This window comes from Melospiza melodia, chromosome 15 (assembly GCF_035770615.1).
Source record: "Melospiza melodia melodia isolate bMelMel2 chromosome 15, bMelMel2.pri, whole genome shotgun sequence".
Lineage (NCBI taxonomy): Eukaryota > Metazoa > Chordata > Aves > Passeriformes > Passerellidae > Melospiza > Melospiza melodia.
The window spans coordinates 6279287-6301179 of record NC_086208.1 but is presented as its reverse complement, the minus strand read 5'-3'; the positions used below and the strand labels follow the sequence as shown (position 1 = coordinate 6301179).

At 37.1% G+C, this 21893-nt stretch overlaps 1 protein-coding gene across 1 annotated transcript in view; it reads right to left on the bottom strand.

Annotated features, from left to right (window-relative positions):
- Nucleotides 1–1802: 1802 nt before the first annotated feature.
- The window catches only part of LRRC49 (leucine rich repeat containing 49), a 42259-nt gene continuing 22168 nt past the window's right edge, over nt 1803–21893 (bottom strand). Inside the window, exons 10-16 of the mRNA XM_063169560.1 lie at nt 16528–16611; nt 13737–13888; nt 11519–11756; nt 9923–10108; nt 6015–6124; nt 5192–5345; nt 1803–3200 (exon numbers count right to left, since the gene is read on the bottom strand). Of these exons, the coding sequence (XP_063025630.1) occupies nt 2994–3200; nt 5192–5345; nt 6015–6124; nt 9923–10108; nt 11519–11756; nt 13737–13888; nt 16528–16611 (1131 nt within the window). The 3' untranslated portion in view covers nt 1803–2993. The remainder of the gene's footprint in view (nt 3201–5191; nt 5346–6014; nt 6125–9922; nt 10109–11518; nt 11757–13736; nt 13889–16527; nt 16612–21893) is intronic.

Here is a 21893-nt window from a genome sequence, read left to right as displayed (position 1 = left end):
TTATATGATCTTCACATTTTTAGGTACTAAGCAACTACAGGAATGTATTTCATGAGTCTGTATGAATGAAGATATTATTTGGACAACCACAAAAACAACATCTAGCATGCTAACAATTTTAAGATCCTCCATCTGCTGTAAATTCTATGTATTCTTAGGCCTAATATCACTTTAATTTATCACTTGTTTCCTAAAAAGAATTAGTGAAAATGTAAGTTCCTTTTTTTTTTCCTACTGTTCTTATGTGAAATGAACATATGAGCCCAACATTAATCTTTCCTTCATTTATAAGAGCTGCCTACCTACCCTGACTTCAGCCATTTAGCAATCCTGTTATGAAACAGCTGCTGGTAGTGAAAAAAGTCCAGACTGGCAGCATTCACAGACCACTGGGAATACAGAGCATTTTAAGATGTTTCTACAACTCCCCATCAATACCGTCTGATTCATTTTTTCAAGACCCTACCTTAAAGCCTCAAACCAGGATTATGCTTCTAAAGACTCAGTATCAGAAAGTCTGGCTTTTCTCTTGATTTTCCCATGGAGGACTTCCTGTTCCTCTAGACCAATACAACCTTCTTAAAACAATTTTTTCCACTCTTTTACTGCTGCTGAATCTGATTCAAAAGGGGCCCATCTGTTCCAGCTACATCATCAGGAGAGCTCTGCACTTCCACACAGCTGCTGAGCTTTCTGTCCCCCTGCAGAAGCTGGAATTGCTTCATGCACCCCCTTGGCACAGAAATTATGTAAAGAAAATGATAGATCCAAAAATCTATTGCACGATCATTTCTACACTGGTTCTTTCTCTAATGTAAACTCTCCTTTTCTTACATTTTGCAGGGCCCTAATTTGTTCCTTTAATAAAATGCACTATAAAACTTGAGAGTGCAATTTTCCAATGGAAAGGAAACAAAAATCCCACCAAATAAACTAATCTTATTATAAATTCCATGAGGCAGTTCAAAAAGCCCAGATAGGTGATTGTTTCTATTAAATTCTATCAGTTTCTCCAGGAATTCTAACACTCCCTTAGAATTTAAATGACTTAACCTCCACTACATTCTGCAGACTGAAAAGCAACTACCTGCAAATATAACATGAACCAAGTGGAAAATGGCATTTATCAGTGATGTACCCACATCACTGCTAACCTGTCACATGCTCTGAAACTGGATTCCCTCACACAACACAGATGCACCAGCTTGACCTGAATGCAAGCAGGCTGAACTCTCCAAAACACCTGTGACCATTTAACTCCTGTGATCATTTAAGGCTAATGGGGCTTGGTCTGCTCAGCCTGGACAAGAGGCACAAAAGAACTTAAAGCACCTTCCAGTGCCCATGAGGGCTCCAAGAGAGCTGGAGAGGGCATTGGAACAAGGGCATGAGGTGACAGCACAAGGGGGAATGGCTTCAAATGAAAGAAGGAAGATTTAGATTGGATATTTGGAAGAAATTGAGAGAGGGTGGTGAGGTCCCAGCCCAGGTTACCCAGAGAAGCTCTGGCTGCCCCATCCCTGGAAGTGTTCAAGGCCAGGCTGGACATGGCTTTGGGCAATCTGGTCTAGTGGAAAATGTCCCTGCCTCTGGCAGAGCGTTGGAACCAGATGGTCTTTAAAGTCCATTCCAAACCAAACCTTCCATGATTTTCTGGGCATAAAAACTTATTAAACTGTATCTGCATCTCTGCTTTGACAGAAAATGCCTTCTAGATACAGTTTAAAAATAAACTTACCTTTGAGTCATAGAAATCTTTGCAGGAAATTTTCTTTAGTTTCTTTTTTATAAATGAGCCCAAGTTAAATAAGAACAGTTTTAATTAAGTAAAAAAAGCACAAAGATTTTGGATTGTTGTAGTTAAGATACAATGGAACTAAAAAATTAAATTTAAATGGCACAACTATCTACCTGCATCTGAATGCCATCCATGGCAATCAGCTGGACTTGCTAAGGTTTCCTAGATTCAATTTCTGGACAGAAGCTGGCAAGCTGTTTATTGTGTCAGTTACTGTGCTATGGAATGAGGTTTTTTCTCCCCTTTCAGTTGATTTTGGGGGAAGTTGTGTCTCATCTCTTCATGCAGCATTAAGTCTTTTCTTTGCATACAGTACTTCTTTATAGTATCTGTAAAAGGTAAAAGTGAATAATTTATTTTTATTGATAATATGAAATTTTCACAGAGTCACAGAAATGAATTACAACTGAATAGTAGTTATCAGTCTCCCTACCAAATGTAATGCATGCATTTTAGCTCATTTGATCTTGGCAAACCTCAGAAGTTAATAAGTTAGTAATTAAGAAACAAAATAAATTATATTAACATATTTTAACAAAACAAAAATAAAGCTCAAGTGAGGACACCCTGGAATCATATTTTACCTATAACAATTTACACAACCTTAGTAACATTAACAAAAAGCATTTGAAATTGAGTTTGGGCAATTTGTCCAGTTGAGAATTAGGCTGATTAAATGTCAACATTCTGAGCACTCTCATGTGCAAAATGTTCTATAATCTGACAAATTAAAGAATACTAATAAGTCTTCATTGAGTTCAGGGTGTAAAATAATTTATTAGGTTCTGGTCATAAAAAAATTAGCTACTATTCTTGGGGATTTTAAACAGCAGCAGTCAAAAAAGTGACAATTGAAAAGTGTTCAATAAAAATAAGGCAAACTTTGTAAATTTGTTCCTTAAAAATCAATGCTGTAGCAATACAGAATCAAGGCTGGCAGAAAACAATAAACAAGAACTTTTAGTAGAACAATCACCAAGTCATTTCTTTGCTATCACTTTAGATAGCCAAGGAAGCATTGGGAAAGCAGTATCAAAGTAAACTTTCATTTCAAAAATAATAAGAGTTAAGTGAGATTTAAAGGCATCCCTTTGGGGGGAGGAAGTGAAGGATGCCCTAGTGATGATAATTTCATATTCTATTGGTTTAAGTTTGTAAAACATGAGAGAATAGTGAACCAAAAGCCTGCAAGACTCTACTGTTTCTGCTCAGTGATCCTCTGGAGGCAGAGTTTCATGTAGGAGTTTTTATTGCGGATTTCCAGCACTGCATCTCTGACAAGCTCAATGAACAGCTGAGGCCAGAGCTTCTGCAAGGATTCATTCTTCATATTGATGTCAGCTGCTTCTTTCACTAAGTTCTCAACATATGCCTGGCAAAATGATTTTCTTTCTTTGATTTCCTGCATGAGAGGAAATTACACAATGTATAAAAAAAAAGGAAAAAAGGCTAAACAAGAGCAAATCCACAAAAACCCTCTCAAAAATTGAATGAATAAAACAACAGCAATTAGCTGGCAGATGCTATCGTGCACTTTCTCCCCCTGGTTTTAAGTTGCATGGCCCACTCACTTCTATGAGTGTGGCCACAATACCTTAATGTATTCATAATGTTCCTACTATATTAAGTAATTAATTTATCTGAAATTAACTTTCAAGTAATTATATAAATACCTGTTAACAGCATTACAGTTTGTGTAGCTTTCTGGCATAGCAGTGAAAATGTACAGAAATTATTAAGCACTAAACTAATTTTCCTTCTCTCCCTTCCCAGAATTTCATCCTTACAGTACAACAGTTGAAAAGAAGATATTTCTCTACCTGCCCTAACAAGAACATGGTCATAGAAAAACATCCCAGTACTCATCCTTTTCCACAGTCACCCTGGCAAGTGCTGGTTCCTAATATGTATTACATTAGATACTGAGGTAAGCTGAACTTTTAAAAATAATAAAAAGATACTGTGTTTTGTGTAACTACTAGCTCTCAATTTTAGTACATCAAACTGTATTAATCTTTGCTTCTGGAAAGTTCCTATAAAATGCCTTAAGCTTTCAACAGTAAGCTAAATATATAGCTAGTTTGGTACAATGGCAGCATTGTTAAAAATGTTAGATCATGCTTCAGGCCACCAAAACAAAAGTTTTTAATGACTAATAAAGGTGAGAAAATGCTTTCCAGCAGTGTCAGCTAAAACTCCAAATTATTAATCAAAGACCCAAGCCTGTCATCTCTAGCAATACACTTCCTCAGCCACATTTGTGATGTTAGTTTACTGCTGCTGGGGATCTGGAAGGGTTCCTTTTGCCAGGACATATTCTTGTGACACCCTGCAGTACCTGCTGCCACAGGCATAATGCTACAGCAAAGGACAAGGTGGGAATTGCTGCACTGGGAAAAGAAAACACCACATTTATTTAATGGACTGTACAAATACTAAACTCACTTTATTTTATTATAGGGCTGGTTCCATGGTAAAGGACAACAGGAATACTTCACTGTCTTACCCCATGTCATTCAAAGATTTAAGAGCTATCACAATTTTTGAGACTAAAATGTTTTCTTAATTTAAACTCTCCACACATGCAGTCATGGTCTCCTTTTTATGCGGTGGATCTGAGACAATAAAACCACAACGGAATAAAATATTCAGTGATTACTGAATTTGATTTAATTTCTTGCACTACAGGATTTACATATTTCCATCAAAAAGCAAACAATGGGACAAATGTGGGAAGCAGAGTGCCTACAGTTAGAACTCATGATGATTGCTCAGAAAGGAGATTGTGGCTGAAAAAATCATATTCTCCCTGGGAACAATTTCCCTCTGCCCAAGCAAAAGAGTGAGCAGATCAAAAACACAAACTAAAACAAGCGTGACTGATGTCCTTGTCTGAAACAAGCCAGCTTGCAATTTTATTAATAATTAAACCTAGTACTTTGCCTATATATTTATTTATTTCCCTGTAGCTCACTTAAAAGCTAGGAAGCAGCTTTTTATTACTACAGCCTGCACTATCTCATGTGTTGTCTGAAGGTGTTCTTCACCAATTCATTCAGGGAAAATCTAACATGTGCAATATACATTTTTTTTTTCTTCCTAAAAAAATTGTGTTCACTCCATATGGCTTGTAGTTCAGAATGTATTTCTGAGACCGTGGCACTGTTCAGGAATCACTTCACCAAAGACAGAAATTGAGCATTTTCCAGTATTGTGAGGAAAAGATCAGTTAGATAAAATGTTTGATCAGATATGTAAATACATTAAGAAGGGATCTTTTAAAATCACCATTCTTAATAGCCCAACTGAAACTTGATATACAGATAAATTCAAAGAGTAGTAGCCTAAGGTTACCTAACAGAAAATGTAAATATTTTGTAATGGTATATTTACCTCAAGCTTTTCCATATGAAAATCTTTTGTCATGTAATTCAACGTTGCTCGAGCTGTGCTTTCCCCTCCACTTCTTCTGTTATCACTATTTTCCTCACTCCCAACCCCAGATTTCTTTCCCTTTCCCTCCAGCAGATAATGGAATTGCTTCCTCCTGTGAAATGAGATTTACAATCCTAATTATCAAAAACTTTTAAGTGCTTATGTTTCTAGCTGTTGTGAAGGGGGAGTTCTCCTTTTGAACATTCATTTTTGAGCTTTAAAGTCCTTTACACCCTCAAGTTATTCAATTACGTATGACTCTAGATGTCCCTTCATTAAATTGTCTCTAAACAATTGACTCTGATATCACATAGCATCTCCTAAATAGGAAGTCTTGCAGCTTTAACTTTTATTAAGTATTTCTGCATAGTTTTCTATAGAAGACTAAAAATAGGGGGGGTTGGCAGCCTCTTTTACACTACAACTCTTAAATCTGTTAACCATTAATTACCCACTATAAAATACCCACTAAATAACCAGTTCTCATCATGAAGGTCCACAAGTCTTCAGCAATCCCAGTACAAATGCAGAATTGAACATGCAGCTCATTTGTGTGCACATTCCTTTTCACCTCCCCAGCAGACTTCAGACAAGGTCTGGGAAAACCTCTGGCTACATAGGGAGATGGTAACATCTGTGCCTTATGCAGAGGACCTATCTTCTAGAAGATGGTATTTGTGAAATTTTCATCTTTTTACTTAAAATGAATTTATTATAACAGTGTGCAAAAGAGTTAGACAACACTTTCTGGACAAACTCCAGTTCTGTTCTTGTACTTTACCTGGATTCTCCAAATAATGAAAGCATGCGGTAATGAGGCAGCTCTGAGGATGCCACAAATGCCAGAATGCCAAAGAGCCTTTCTGCCTTTACAATGTCATTTTCAGTAACCTGTGAGAGAGTGGGAAGGGGAGAAAAAAGAAAAAAATTACATTTGAAAATGAGCACATTCATATTTCATTACATATGCACATTGAGAATTAACTGAAATTTGTTATATAGAGCACTGCACACAGATCCGTTGCAGGCACATCTTCAAAACATAGACTTTCTTCTACTGGCACTTTAAATATATTTTAGAAGAAACCAGATGGGGTACTGGTGCTTGTTTTATTTCCTGTCATTCTGGATATTTTAATGTTGCCCTGTGCTTCATGATAGTCCCTGTGAAGTGAGGAATTTTAAAAAGGTTTCTTACATTCATTTTCTGAAGGCCAGACATATTAATTCTGCTCCATACTGCATGCATTTACAAAAAGGTTTACTGGAAAATTTCTGATTAAGCTATGCTGGAGAAACAGAAAGATTCTGGGCATGCACATGTGAAAAGATAACTTACAGATTCCCTTATTTTGGCAGCATCATGGAAAAGGTTTTATAAAAGAGAGGCTTTAGAGGGAAAAAATTTTCTCTGTATTTTTCAGCTCCTGAAAATAAGTGTTCACTCATTATATTTCTCTAAATGTCTACCATACTGTTGTTTCAATATTAAGTTCCAGCTGCTCTTTAGGCTAACTTTCAGTGGTTGAAAAATATTCAGGATTCATTTTATACGAAATTGAAAAGTGTAAAGAAAGTGGAAGAGATTCATTCTTTGGTGGTGGTGGTTACTATTTTTTGTTTGTCTTGGCTTGTAATCTCTGGAGACCACGGCCTGTGTTTCTCCCTGATGGCCAGACTATGAACTGACTTCAACTGCCAAAAGTTTTTTGGCACAGTTTCTGGGCTCCTGGCTTTGTACTGAGTGCACAAGCAATCTTTATGATCACAAAATCTGACCTGGATAACACTGGACAATGAAACTTACTCATTGACTTCTTAAGTTCTGGTTGAAATTTAATTTCCATTCATCCTATAACATACTTTGGGAGAGTAACCCATGATTAAATACACTTCAATACTCACAATATTTACTAAGCACTTCCAGACAAACTTTGTATTCTCTGTTATTGAAATGTGTGCATAAAATGGAATTTTGATCCACATTAACAGATTTTATGGTATTCTTGTGTAATGTTTAGAGACTATACAATCTACGCTGCCTAAAGTATACTGCAATAGCATAATGCAGGGGTAAATTCAGTCAAAACACAGATCAGGAAAATAGAAATGTAAAGTCAATTCAATTTTTACAGTGGAGTTGTTAATTTTCACTTAAAAATTAAGTAACTCTTACATAGTAGCCTAAGAGTAGATGACCTTGCTGAACAGTCTGCAACAGAAGCAAGGTCTAAAACAAAGAGCACAGAAGGCAGCTAGGGAAACAAAGCCCAGTGCAGGCAGAAATGCCTGCTGGAGAAATAAGTGATTTTAATGTATTTATTTATGTTAAGAGAAGCATAAGGACCAGGTCAACAGAGACAGCAATGCTGAATACAGTCTCCAGCTCACAGAAACTCATGTTCTCTATCTTAGTGCAGTGCATTGTTTGCTCCATTAATCACAAAAAGATGATAACGGTGGTATCACATAAATGTAAGGCTTTGTGCCTGCTCCTTGCCAAGTGCACAGAGCAGGCACTGACTGTGCCAGCAGCCCTGCTCAGGCAAAGGAGTGCATCTGTCACACTCTATCCCATACCATGGGGTGGACAGCACTCTGGAGGGCTTGGTAACTTCAAACCTGGACAGCTTAAAATTAATCTGAGCTTAGAATTAATCTGAAATTACTATCACTGGGAAGAATTTCATGTAGTATCTCAATAAAGACAATTTGCTTCTTCACAGTTAGTAAATGTAACAATTGGACAAGGGCACAGAATTATTGTTAGGGGGAGACCAACACTCAGCTTCTAGCCTGGAATATTAACTGGAAAGGTGGGGGAAGGCTGGGGAGAAAATAACAGTTTTTTTAAAGAAGTTTTTTACAGTTTAAAAGTGCTAGAGTGATGCAATTTATTTAGTTAATTCAGTTAGTATATATTGCTTTTACTTTGCAACTCTGCGTAGCTCAGAGCTGACAACACAATATTGTCTCCACAAACACTGCACACAAATGGTGATCAGAATAGCAGAATATGCACATTTCCCTTTCTGTCATCTGGAACTGTTATTTAGGGCTGATCTAAGGTCTGAGAATCACTTCAGGGGTTGTGTTCTTTACATTGAAATAGAATTTTTTATTACTCATGTTAATCCAATAGGTAATACACATCTGCAAAGCTGAATATCATGACTTCTGCTGTAGGGTAATGAAAAACAGCAATCAGAGCTCATCTCTTTCTTCTGCTTAGCTAAGGCACTTTCCAAATGATTAATGACACTAGGAAAAAAAATCTGTATGCACATCTTCATGTAGTGTGGTCTGGCTGAAAAAGTTTGTTGAGGACAAAAATGTTCTTGTCATACATATTTAAGATCTGATATATGCCCTACATAAAATCATGCTGGGCTACATGTGCTCCATTTACTAAATTAATCCCCAAGAACTATTAAATACAAAGTTTTCCCTCAGAAACTGAATTTGTTGACCTTGAGATTGTAACAAAAAGTCTACCAAAACAGTTGTGTTACTTTCTTTCTGCATGAAGTCCAAACATAAGAATTATCTGTTTGCTTTTCATCTGAATCACTAGCAGATTTTGAAAACCTGATGTAGTAAAAAAAGAAATAAACTTTCTATTTTTAAAGTCAAATTTGAAGAGCATTTTCCAGCAAAGTACTAAATTTGAAGTTATTCTATATTTTTCCTGGGATTACTATCACTATATTTTCTTACTTTTCAAGATACTGTGCTGTTGGAGTGAGCCCTATTTCCATCCTTACCTTGCTAGTTAATTCATTTAAGCTCTTTACCCACTCTTACTCTTCTGAACAACTAATCTATGTTTTATACAACTAAAACCAAGTAAACCACAACATCCAGCTTTGGCTGGATCAGATAACAAGTATATCTAATTAAAAACATACGATGATGACCAAATTAAAATACCAGATCTAAACGCTAAAGCTGTGTATTATTTTTGCTCTAATTAACTTCCATAACATCTCTTAAACTTATTTAGCATTTAAAATTGGATGTCCATTCAAACATTGTGTTGCATTGTAACTATTTTCACCCCCTTTATGATCAAAGCCCAAGTATAAAATAGCTGGTTTATATGCTTGAATAAATTTAATTTCAATTGATGTAAAGGGGAATACAAAGTATACAAAGAACAGCAATATTAGTGTCCTAACTTTCTATTTATTTAAACATGAAATGCTCACTCAACAACAAAAAACATACCCCAAAGATCTTGTACATAGTAAGCAGAAAAAATTTTTAAAAATCTACTTGACAGACTTTTCCTGTAACAGGCCTAAAGCAGAAAATATGATTCTATGGTATTTTGTAACACTGGCAATTGTAAATAATCATATATAGTAAACTAGTAAGGAGTCTGTCAAACACATTTCTGCTTAAGTATTCAATGTCAGTGCTGTGATTTTCTCAAAAAGTGCTCCTTAAAATCAAGTTAAATCGAGCAGTTATTTAATAATAATTTCACATAATTTTACTATATATTATTAATTTTAATATTAATTGCACAAGAAATTACATGGTGAAGTCTACTTAAATCTTTTTTCCCCCTAATACCAAAAAGACACTGACAGGGTTGTGCTCATTTCATTAGGAGTTCATCTCCTCTTTTAAAAACAACACTAATTTATCCTGCAAGAGCAATTATAAGAAGTACCACCATCCTACCTTCTCTCCATTTATCTTCTGCAGATTAAAATGGTTCAGTCTGAAGAGAACATAGGATTTCCACAAAGTGAAGTTGACAACTGGATTTCCCTGAGGATCAACTGTCAACTGTTCCATGCGATGCATCTCAGCCAAGGCATTGAACTGCTGCAGTGCCACAAGATTTGTCTCCTTAAACTTCAGGTGCTAAAGAAAGTCAAACCCCAATAAATTAAATAAGGAAACAAAGAGTGAACACAATGATTCTATTCTGTGCCACTCCATTTTCAAACTGTAACACTCATGTGTCTGATGAAGCAAGTGAGCTCATTTCATTTGAGGTCTCTATAGCAAAACACATCAATGTATGAACCTAGTGCTGTATTATTTATACTAAGAGTCAACATTACAAGCCCCAAGCAATGTAAAATCTTTACTTAAAGCAGGAATATTTTCAATGTTACATAAAGCAATGATACTACTTAAACAATGCCTACTTTAATTCTACAAGTAAAGCACCTGCAATATCTACAGATAAAAGCAAGTACAATACATGCTTTTAAAATATTCTTCCCTCTGCAGGCACAGGGTGCTGGCCTAAAGCATACCCTGCCCTACACTAATGTTCCTATGAGCATGGTGTGTGCTACACAGCAGCATTAATGTGGGAAGAGCTAGTGGGAAAAGTTGATGGTGAAGGTAAAAATTTAGTTGTGATTCTGCTATCGCCCACAAATTGTCCCCCACCCACAGTGAAACAATTGTTTCATTAAGACATAAATTTGTCTTGAGCTCCCCACAAATTGATCAGTCTCAATTAAACCATTAAGTTTTGTTATACTCAAAATCTTGAGAAGCAGCAGGGAGCTCCAGACCCAGTCAATCTGAGCTACAAGTTGCTTGCTCAGATAATGTTTGTTATCTCTATTTTACTATTTGCATCAAAATGACTGATTTGAATGACTAAGAAAAAGAGACAAACTGAATAGACTTCTCATTCATGTTGCTTTTCTCCATCAAGAACTGAGGAATTTCATTAACTGTGTTGATTTAGTCAGCTATTCCTTCTAATCTTCATCTTTTTATCCTATCAGCAATTTGCTCTTTGAACTGACACACAAATGAAGTCTTTCTGCTGCCATGGTTTCATAACAATACTGTATTTACACACAAGTTTTGCAGCTTAAAAATAATTAGGTAGGTCAAAGGAATTAAAAGAAATAAAAATCAGTCTGAAAATAAATCTAAATTTAAATTATTAATTTTAAAGTATCAAGGTTATCATTATAACAGAAGGAAATTTGCAATTCTTAACTGTTTCTATTGACATGAAAGCACTTAGTGAGGGGGCTATGCCAAAGTAAGGTTCTATTAGACAATCCCTATTCCACAGTAATGTTCTATTAGACAATCCCTATTCCACAGTAAGGTTCTATTGGACAATCCCTATTCCACAGTAAGGTTCTATTGGACAATCCCTATTCCACAGTAAGGTTCTATTGGACAATCCCTATTCCACAGTAAGGTTCTATTAGACAATCCCTATTCCACAGTAAGGTTCTATTGGACAATCCCTATTCCATAGCTGTTCAGAGCTGAAACATGAGGCATGCTCACCACACAGTTAGGGAATTTTGTCTTCACTTTTGCTAACACTTGAACAATTTCATCAAATTCTATGAACATAAAGGAGACTGTGGCAATAATGCCAGCTGTTTGAACACTCCAGTTTCGATCCAGGCACTCCAGTGCCCCAGCACCATACAAGCCAAGAGTGTCTCCTTCCACCTCCACTAAATGAGACTCCAGAACAGACAAGCCTTGTACTGCACTGCTCAGGATTGTATCAAGAGATCTGTAGAGGAAATAAAAATACAGTGATATAAATGAGATGATTTTGAAATAATATCATCACTCTACCAAATAAGAGTCCTTTCTTTTACCGAAACTCAACTGTCAAATGCAATGGCATTGCTCAGTATTCATTTTCAGTACCCCATCTGGTTCAAATACAGTAAAGGCTGGAAAACCCTTCTTCCATCAAGTAACACTGTATTTGTTCTACTTCTTCAGCAGAAAGGGTCTGGGTGTATTTGAGTTGGTGGTGGGGTCAAATTAAATAAAGAGTCCATTCATATTTAGTAATTTGCTTTAAAATTTGAGCTAAGAATGGAAACCTAGCATGTTTCATATTGCTTTAGATATCTAAACAAAGCTTCAAACAATGTATTTATTTAAGCAATGTCCCCTTCACATTCTGTTTGCTATGTGAAATGTAAAAGTGGACATAAGCAATAACTCAAGCATTTCTTTCAAATAATGTGTCCTTTCCAATTCACAAGAGGAATTTTTAAATTGAGCAATAAATTCAGGTATTCCTGAATACTATCTCTTTTTGTCCTACTTCAAACATGATACAAACATGAGACACTCAGCTGGCTGGACCTAAAGTGTACAAAGACCTAAGAATAAGCACAAATTTCAGGTTTAGAAAGTTATGTAATGACTGTTATTATTTTATTCTTTACCACATTCTTAGTCTTGTTAATGTATTTTGACTAGCAGCAATCTGATGTTCTCTTGACAATAAGAATCAGAACTCTAAAATTTCACTCAACTGAAAATGTTGAGAGCCCACCACTTGATATGTGAAGCTCTAATTACTTATCTATTCTGAATTTCACCTGCAATTTTATTGCTTAGTAGCTCATCTTGCAATTCTTCACTATGATAAAACACATACATCAAAACAGCATCATTTCTCAAGCAATGGGAATTTCTTCATTAATAGAGAAACAGTCAAACTACCATAGTTACACTGCCTTGGTCATTGGGGGAGGGATTACCAACACTGAATTAAATGACAAAGAAACCAAGCAAGCAAGAAAGCAATGGGCAAATGCATTCAGGGGAAACCTTTGGAAGCACAAGAATAGAAAAGATTATGGCAATTTAAACATGCTAAGGAAAAAGTGTTTCAAAAGATGTAGCACTTCAGTGGAGATAAGAACCAGTTCTAGCCATACAAGACTGAAACTCAGATGGGTTCTGGTTGTGAGAGACAAAGATTTCCTGAGCATCCCTGATATTTGCAGCATTGACCAGGGACAGCAGGAAGCTGTACTTGCTATTGAATTTGTGCAGACTACTTTTTCAGGCATTTGCCTGAGCTAGCCAAGGTTGAAGTGCTACTTTGGTTTTAGCCAAATCCAAGACATACAGTGCTCATTAAGTTCTGCAGTGGTTTCTCACCACATGGCCACTTTTTTTAGATGTAAATAAGCAAAAATAATATCTTTTAAACCAAAAAACACTAAAATTATCTTGAGAATAAAACTAAATCTGGTAGCTGCTACTGTTATTGCATGGGTGTGAAAGCAGTCTAATAAAAGATGCTGCAGTTCAAACTAAGAGCCTGAATTCAACAATGAAACCTCTTGATACACAAAGAGATTAGAAATCTTCATAATGCTCATACATCTTCATTTTGTTCATTTAAACTGAAGGCAACAATCTAAGCTGCTAAGGAAATGAACAGCCTCAAGAAGGCTCAGGAATTCACATTTAACATTTCTTGTAAACATGAAGTTGTCCTTTATTTAGCAAAATCACATAATAATTTAGCTTGCACTTCTTTAGGCAATGAGTTGCTGTTTTATTTCTTTTTAAACACGTTACCCACTTCTAATGGTCAAAAGCAAAGTAAGCCATCTTTTCAGGGTTGCTGTGCATATGTTGTATTTTTGATAACAAAATACAGCGAGATCTCAGTGGTGAGAAGCAGTAACCTGGAACTGAAGACTTGAACAGGTAAAAGCATCACCAAATAAAATACCTGCTTTCTTCAGGAAATACAAATGCAGCACTGCCATTGATCTGGCAGGGCTCATTTTCTTTATCTTTGTTTAAAGAAGCCTCAAGAGCGATTTGGTTCTGCTGGATCTCCCACTGGCGGGCGATGTTACCGATCGTTAACCGCTTCTTTTCCTGGAATGAGATACACAGGGCACCGTGAGGCATGTCAGGGCAGGAGCAGCTCATTTGCTTGGTCTGAAATGTGCTGCTCAAGCAAAACATTTTCAATTGTTTCAAACTGAAGAAACTGTACTAGTGGTTGGTGGTTATGCATTAAAATCAATGCATTGTTCTAGTGCTATTTTGCATAAGTGCAAGCAGAAACAAGAAAAGTAACATAATAAATCCACAAATTATGAAAGCATGAAGTTAAGCTACCTAGGACATAGAAACTGCTACTTGTGCAAGTTTTTCCATTTTAAAGAGCTCAAAACTCTGGCTCATGTTCCATTTGCCATGGGAGTTCTGATGCTCTCTGGTTAGTGCTCAACACTTACAGACTTCCACAATGACTGAGCCCATGTCACAGAAAGGGAGGGAAGTTGGAATCATCAGTGGTTTTTATCACAACAGTCTTTAGCAAATTCTGTTTGTTCTCAAGGCTGAGGGTCTCAACCTCAATTACTGTACAGCTCTACTGCTTTGTTAGCCCTCAGATGTGGGCTGCTGGATTCCTACAGAACTCCAAAAACTTCCATGAATTCCTTCTACATAAAACAAACTTTACAAGTGTGAAGATTCTGCTAGCAGTAACTTTCTCTTGTTCCAGTAAATATTAAGTTCGACCACTATTGGAAAGGAATGTCATTCTCTATACATTTCAAAGTACATCTCAAGCTTTCCCAGAAGAGTGGGTTGGAAGCAATAAAAGAGAAGTCTGGAAAAAGAGATGAAGAAATTCTGTTGTTTGGACAGACAAGTATCAGCAAGGGAAAAAGAAGAGATGACATTGGTGAAATAAACATTTTCAATGCAGTGCATACAGGAAAACAGCAATTGTTTGCTACTGAACGAGTGCCTATAATTTCATTTACATTTTCTATAGCATAAGAAATGTTGGAGAAATGTGATGGTAAAAAAATTGCAGAACATAATTCTCTAAATATTTTTTTCAGATTTAACTATGAAGAAACCTATAGTTGACAACTTTTTTGCTGGACATTGTATCTATGAGCATATTTGTTCCTTTAATTCAAATGGGTGGAACAGGAAAAAAGCCTGAATCATAACAACCCATTCACAAAGGAAAATCTACAAAATCATCAAATAATATGAAAAATACTGGTATTTGGCCATTATGCCACTTACCTATTTGAAGACAGGAAATATACTTTGATAAAATTAAAGTCTAAAATTTAATGTTCAAATTTATTAATGATGACACTAGGTGTTAAAAATATTTTTTCTTCTAAGGAAATTTTCCACTAGCAAAAAGCACCCCAAAATGTAGGCCACCAAGACAATCTCTCTGCTACAAGGAAACATTACATCAATGGTTAAGAACATGAACTACAAATAAATACCCACCTTTTTTTTTTATAGTCAGAGAGACATTTCAACAGCATGAGACAATGTCATGTGTGAAAATTTTTTACTAATTTTCCATTTCTTGATGCTACTAAGATCTATCACCAACACTTCACATCTGAAGAGACTTTCAATACATCAATATCTTGCAGGGAAAGAAGAAATACCAAAACCAAACAAACACACTGCTTAAAAAACCCAAAACCACCCCTCAAACCATATCTAAGCCTCTTTTTATTATATCAATTTTTGAATCAAACAGAAATATACAAGGATACTAATATACAGGAAATCAAAACATATTCTTATTCACTGGACACAAAATTTTTCACCCCTATTCTCTTGGGGATTTTTGATATACTTAAAACATCTTTTAACATACTGTTAACATTCTGTTTGTGTCTTTTTATTTTTCAGTTCTATATGTTTGCTACACTTCTTATGGCCTCCTGCAACTAATCCAGTGTAATCTCCTTCATGAAATATGATTTCACCTAGGAAACTTAATATGGACATGAACATTTCTTGTTTATTTGAATGCCAAATTGAAAGAGATTGTTTGTATAGGCATTACTGGCTAACAAAAAAAAAAAAAAAAAAAGGGATTTAGAGCCAAATGATGATTTGGAGCCAGATTCTGGATCTTTGGTCTCCTATGAGGAGCACAGCTCACGCAGTCAACAGCCCCATGATGAGTGTTGTGGAGGGCAGCAGGGTCTCCCCTGGTGGGGCACTTCTGTCTGTGTGTGTCAGCACCAAGCAGGCCAGCTGGGCTGGGAGATAAGCTAGATCAGAGTTGTGCTGACAGACACACAGCTGGAGCCTGCCTGTACCCTCAGGGCCCCTTCACTCTATCCACAGAAAGGAATAAATTCAATGGGAGAAAATGAAGGAAAAACTACTTCAGATCAGCCTGCATGGCTGCAGCCCAAGTGTTCACCTGGAAAGGGGAGACCAAGGAATGTGAAATCACTGGAGGAATCCTTTACTTTAGCCTGGATGTATGAATATGAAGTTTGCCATCCACTAACGTGTATCACACTCGTGTTCCACATGGGCTTTCTGCTAAAGTGTACCTTGCATGTGTGACTGAACAGAGTGTCACTCATGGAGTGCACTGCTGAAGCTGTGAAAATAGATAGAGGCATACTGGGATATATAATACAATAGCTGCAGCAAAAATAGGGATATAAATGAATCCTGTAAACTGGTTTACAGTAGCCTTAGAACAGCCAAGGCAATACCTTAAGCAAGGTCTGTCTGTGGCTTTCACGCTTCCTCTCTTCCTCTTTCCTGGCTGCAATAGATGCCATACGTCTTTCTTCTTCCTACATGAAAAACAAAAAACAAATTCCTAAAGGGAGGAACTAAGCCAGTTCTGAAAAGTATTACTGATAAATTATGTTCTTGTGTTGGTATTTGAAATGGAAATTTTCATTTTAACACAATTTCAGAATTTTTATCATCTTAATGTTTCTAAATACTATTAAAACCAATCAAATTTATTATAAATAAGTCAAGAAAAACAGAATAAACAACTACTCAGATAAAAACACTGAAGATAAAGCTAGTTAAAAGTAATATACACGAGTCTTTCAAAAAGTATTAAGCATTTGGTGACCATGAAAAATATTTTTAGATATGACACTGCAATACATCTTCATATCTTGATAGTAGTTTTTGCAATTAGCAGGATTATTTTTATTGTAAAAAAACACACAGAGCAAAAAAGCTGGGTTCTATTTATGCTTGAATCATAATCCGTGTTTAATTTTCACCGTTATAAGCCATTTCCAGAGCCTGGCTTTTTTCAATCAGCAACAGAACTTGAGAAGAACAGAACATTTTCAATGTTAGCTATTCCATGACCATTATGCCTCATCAACATTATTGCCTAATGATGAAGTCTCAAAAAGAAAGCCATTGATTTCTAAACTATGAAAGTGAAGCTGCTTAATTTTCCTGGTACAGCAATTTGATTCTGCAATATACCCATATTAGGTTGGATGCCCCTTGTTTACAGAAGTCTAAACATTCTCACAGCATAGTATTTTTAGCACGTATATTTTCCAAGTAACAAAAGAAATGTTCACTATGAAGTAAAAAGTGTAGATTCTTTCCAACACAAATATTTGGGAAGCATACTTTAACTTATTTTGATTTACTTCACATGCCATTTGGGCGTTTCTATTGAAGCCTCTTCCCAGAACATATGAAAAGTGTTTTCATTTCCTCAAAATAGAAAGCTCCTGTCCAAACCTTTTCATTTTCTAGAAAAGTTATATGTTAACAAAATTAACAAACAAAAATGAACAGAAAGCACCATCAACCAGTAAGACAAATTGACATGTCAAAATTACTACATAAATACAACATGCTGTGTTTAGAGCATTGTAAGAGCCCCTAAGCACATGGGTGAGTGCTTACTGGAAGATAAAATAAAACAGGAACTTCACACTTAGCATGGCCATTACATTTTTAAGAAAACAATTTCCAAAACATAAGAAGTTCAGTGCATGTAGCAGACTTGTTCTGATCTGTGTACAGTCCCCCTGAAACCCACTGACACACCATGGAGTTTGGCATCAGTCTGAAAAGGGGTTATAGAACAGATTTTCAAACTGTTCCTCCATGACTTAAACCTAATATCATACATTAAACAACAGCAGTACCTCAATGCACAGTAAGGCTTTGGACAGAGTAAGCTTCTCTAACACAATTATATGCAAGAATTTCCTTGGAACACTAACTGGAAAGCCCCTTTTTTTAAAATTTATTTATTCTCAATGCAGCTTGCCTTTTACTGGTGAAATTCTGTTGGCAGCCTCCTCTGCTACTGGGCTGTCAAGCTACTCCTAAACAGGGTATTTCCAAGGGGCTATTGCCATGGAATTACAGCATAATCCTGGTTAGAAGGACTTCTGTAGGTCACCAGTGCATGTTAAAGGAGATCACCACTAACTGAATAACAAAAAAAAGCACACATGGACACAGAAGGCCTTCTAGATGCCACTGCAACAAAGTACCACACAATGAAATCCAGCATTGAATGGGAGAGTTCAGGGGAAGGCTGTGAAAATAATGAACTAAACCCCATGCAGGCAATATGTCACAAATGTGAATGCATCATTAATAATGCAAATAAAAATGAATTGTTCCTTAAGATATTATTCAGAATTTTAAGAACTGCAAACATTATCCCAATTATGTATTACATTATTCTCTCAGTGTTTTGTGTAAAAAAACCCAAGTCTTAAAATAAAAGAGAAACACTAGCAAACTACTTTAGTGCTATCTTTCTTTAGAAAACAGGTTAGATTTGTTTCAGGGATTTTTTTTAAATTAAATTGCTTCATTTGACTGTGTATCTATGCTTTTCAACTAGGCTTCCTAAAGAAACAAGCTTTTAGTAATTTTTTTGTCTTCATCTTCTCTAATCACTTTTCAACACATTGATCATATCAAATAACAACGTTTAGAAGGCTTAAATTAAGGGACTTTTCTTGTTCCCTAGAAGTTTGATTATGTTAAACTGGTGTGCAGAAAGCAGAGAAATGCGAGCTAGTTTTACCACCAAGGAAGAGGGAGCACAAACTATCCATTCTATTTGGCAGAAAACATCTGGCCATTCATCAGACTCAGTTTCAAACTAACTGAGCTGGTGTTGTGTTTCACACTGGTGGAGGTGAGAGCTAGATAACATTATTAGACAACTAGCCTTCATTAAATTTATTTGTTTCAAAACAACTTGCTGTAGTTTTTTCCTAAGTTTTAAAGCAAAAGTTCCCTAATCAGTTTTCTCTCAGCTTCTACAAATCTCTCCTTTCTCTATCTTCCTTCCCAAAGCTGTCCCTTAATCCAGCCCAGATGTGCCCCTCATGACTGCCTCCCATGCAGGAGGGTCTGCTGCCCCCACTGAAGTCAGTCCTGGGCCTTCCTTGCCAACACAGTCTCCATACAAAGATCAAAACCAACTAATGCAAACTACATTCTAACAAGAGTATTAACTGAATAAGGCTTTTTTCCTTGATCAAGAGTTTATCCTAATTACAGATGTTTAAAAAACACTAATTCTTTTCTAAAAGAAGCTAGTTTATCCAAAAATAAAATACATCCTTAGCTTTACTCAGTATTCATAAAGGCAGAGTGATGGAGAAAATCTCTGAATAAAGATCAAGGGCCACACCTACATACGCATTCCTGATTAATCTTACACATTCTTGATTAACCTTACACAACACATGCAAGCAATCTTAAAAAACACCTTTCCCAGGAACCCACAAAGTACTCCCCAGAGTACCGAACAAGTTATGAAACAAACCGCTGCACAGCCTTGCCACAACTCATTTTTCCTGCCATCCCTTCTCTTTAAGAAAGGATTTGTGAAGAGCTGGATCCCCTCCCTGCGTCACTCGTTTCCCCGGCTGGTTGTGTCCCTGTCCGTGCCTCTGTCTGTCCCTGTCCCGCCGCGCTCCGTGAGGGCTCTGCCGTGCCCATGGCGCCCCCTGGCGGCCCCCGCGCGCTCTGCAGCAGCGCCGATCGCTGCCCGCCCGGTGAGGGGAGGGAATCCCGGGGAACCGGAGAGGATCCGCACGGACCGCAGCGAACGCACGCGTTCCTCCTCACCGCCGCATTGCTATTCTTCGAACAAGGTCCTTTCAACAAATGACACGATTTAAGTCACACTTAAGTGTCTTATTTCCCAGTGGAAAGAAAAAAAATACCGTTAGGGATCCCTCCCTAAAAAAAACCCCTCGGTGTGGGAACCCAGAACATCCCTCTGGCTGTCCAGGATGGCCAGGACCCCTGCCAGGGGGCTCAGAGACCCTGGCACAGAGACCAAAACACCTGTGGGTTTGATTATGACCCATGGAGCAAATTAGCAACCTTAGGTGAAGATCAGCAAGCCATAACAGTTTAGGCAGAATAATAGTGAAGTTATCATGGGGTGGAAAAAGTAGATTTTAGGGTTTTTGGTATCGGGGTTCAGGAGGCAAGATGGAGGGAACTGGGCGTGTCCAGCCTTTCTCCTTCTTCTTGGCCTCCATCTTCTGCTGTGATGTTGGCACTTACAGACTGGTTTAGAGTAGAAGCTCGCTGTCTAACATAGGTGATGGGTATTAGAAAGTAATTGTAAACACTGTATATGTAGTTTTTAGTATAAAGACATAAAACTCCCCTGGGGGCAGGCAGGGTGCCTGGAACTGTCCTGCTGGATGGACCTCAGCAGGGCAGGAGAAAGAATTTTATAGATAAGATACAATAAACAACCTTGAGACCGAGAAATGAAGAGCTCCAACTCATTCTTCAAGTGCCCGGGCTGGGAAAAGAGACTTTTAACATTCTTGGGGTCACAGCAACCCAAAAGATCCCAAGACCTCAGAACACTTTATGGTAGTGATGGAATACAGTCATGAAATCTGTTCTGGATAGAGCAGTAGAACCTACTCCGTGATCAGCAATGAAATGTCTAAGCAAATAATCAAAACCAAACAGAGCTCTCTTTTTTTAAGCTTCTAAAACGTATAAAACCTCAATGAAAAATTCAAAGCTTCACTTCTAAGAAGACACAGCTTGTGTTTCAATCTGGCAACATTTAAAAAAATTTGCATTATATATCATATTTACACACACATATAGGAATACATACACACTTAGCAAATTCTCGTGAGAAAGTCTGTTGGAAGTGATGGATAGCAAATGTTCCTGGTTCTGTAACTCCTTAGTAAGGAATATGTACACATTTCAATCATATTTAAATACTTTATTACATATCTGCTGACAATCTCTGCTTACTATTACCAAAGAGTGGGAAAAAAGAAATAGGTCAAATCAAACTGCAAGCACCACTGGGCAGGCCCCCTTTTCAAAAAGTTCAACATACAAAACAGGGTGAAAAATCTTCAGAGCCCAAAAAAACAACCATTATGGCAGGTTAACCAAGATAAATAATCACAAATGCAACCTGAGCCTGCTCTGACTGTGGGGCTCTGCAGAAGCCCATTCCATTCATCCAGTCCCATAACCATGCAGCTAAGGTGAGGTGAAGGTGTAACTGTGAGTTACTGACAGGGACACAAGTGAACACAGGAGTCCATCCAGCTACAATAATTCAGCCTCCTGCCCAGTCTTTAGGCCTTTAGACTGAGCTACCAAAGGTTCAAGAAAGCAAAAGATTTCCATTGAGCTGATGTTTCAGGTGCAGAACACCAAGTGGTTGGGTTTCCAGCTGAAAATCATCTTGTATGGACAATGAACAAGTGAAGAGCATTACAGGTGCTTAATCTCACTGATTTTATCACAACTGAGTCTGTGCTTCAGTGCTTCAAGAGCTTCAATCTTACATTCAAAAAGGGCTTAGGAATGAGGTGGCCTAAGAAATCATCAGCTTTCACACGTCAGTGTTTAAGAGTTGTCATAATTCAACACAATCCCTTGTCTAAAGACAATCTACCCCAACCTAAAAATAATTACAGTGCACAAATGTTTTATTCCAAGTACAGTGTCTTTGGTTTTCATGGCACCTCTGTGTTTCTGAATAGTGCCCTTAGGCAGAGAGAGTTGTCATTTTGCACCAGGGCTCCTTTCTCCAGGGAATCCTGTGGAAAAA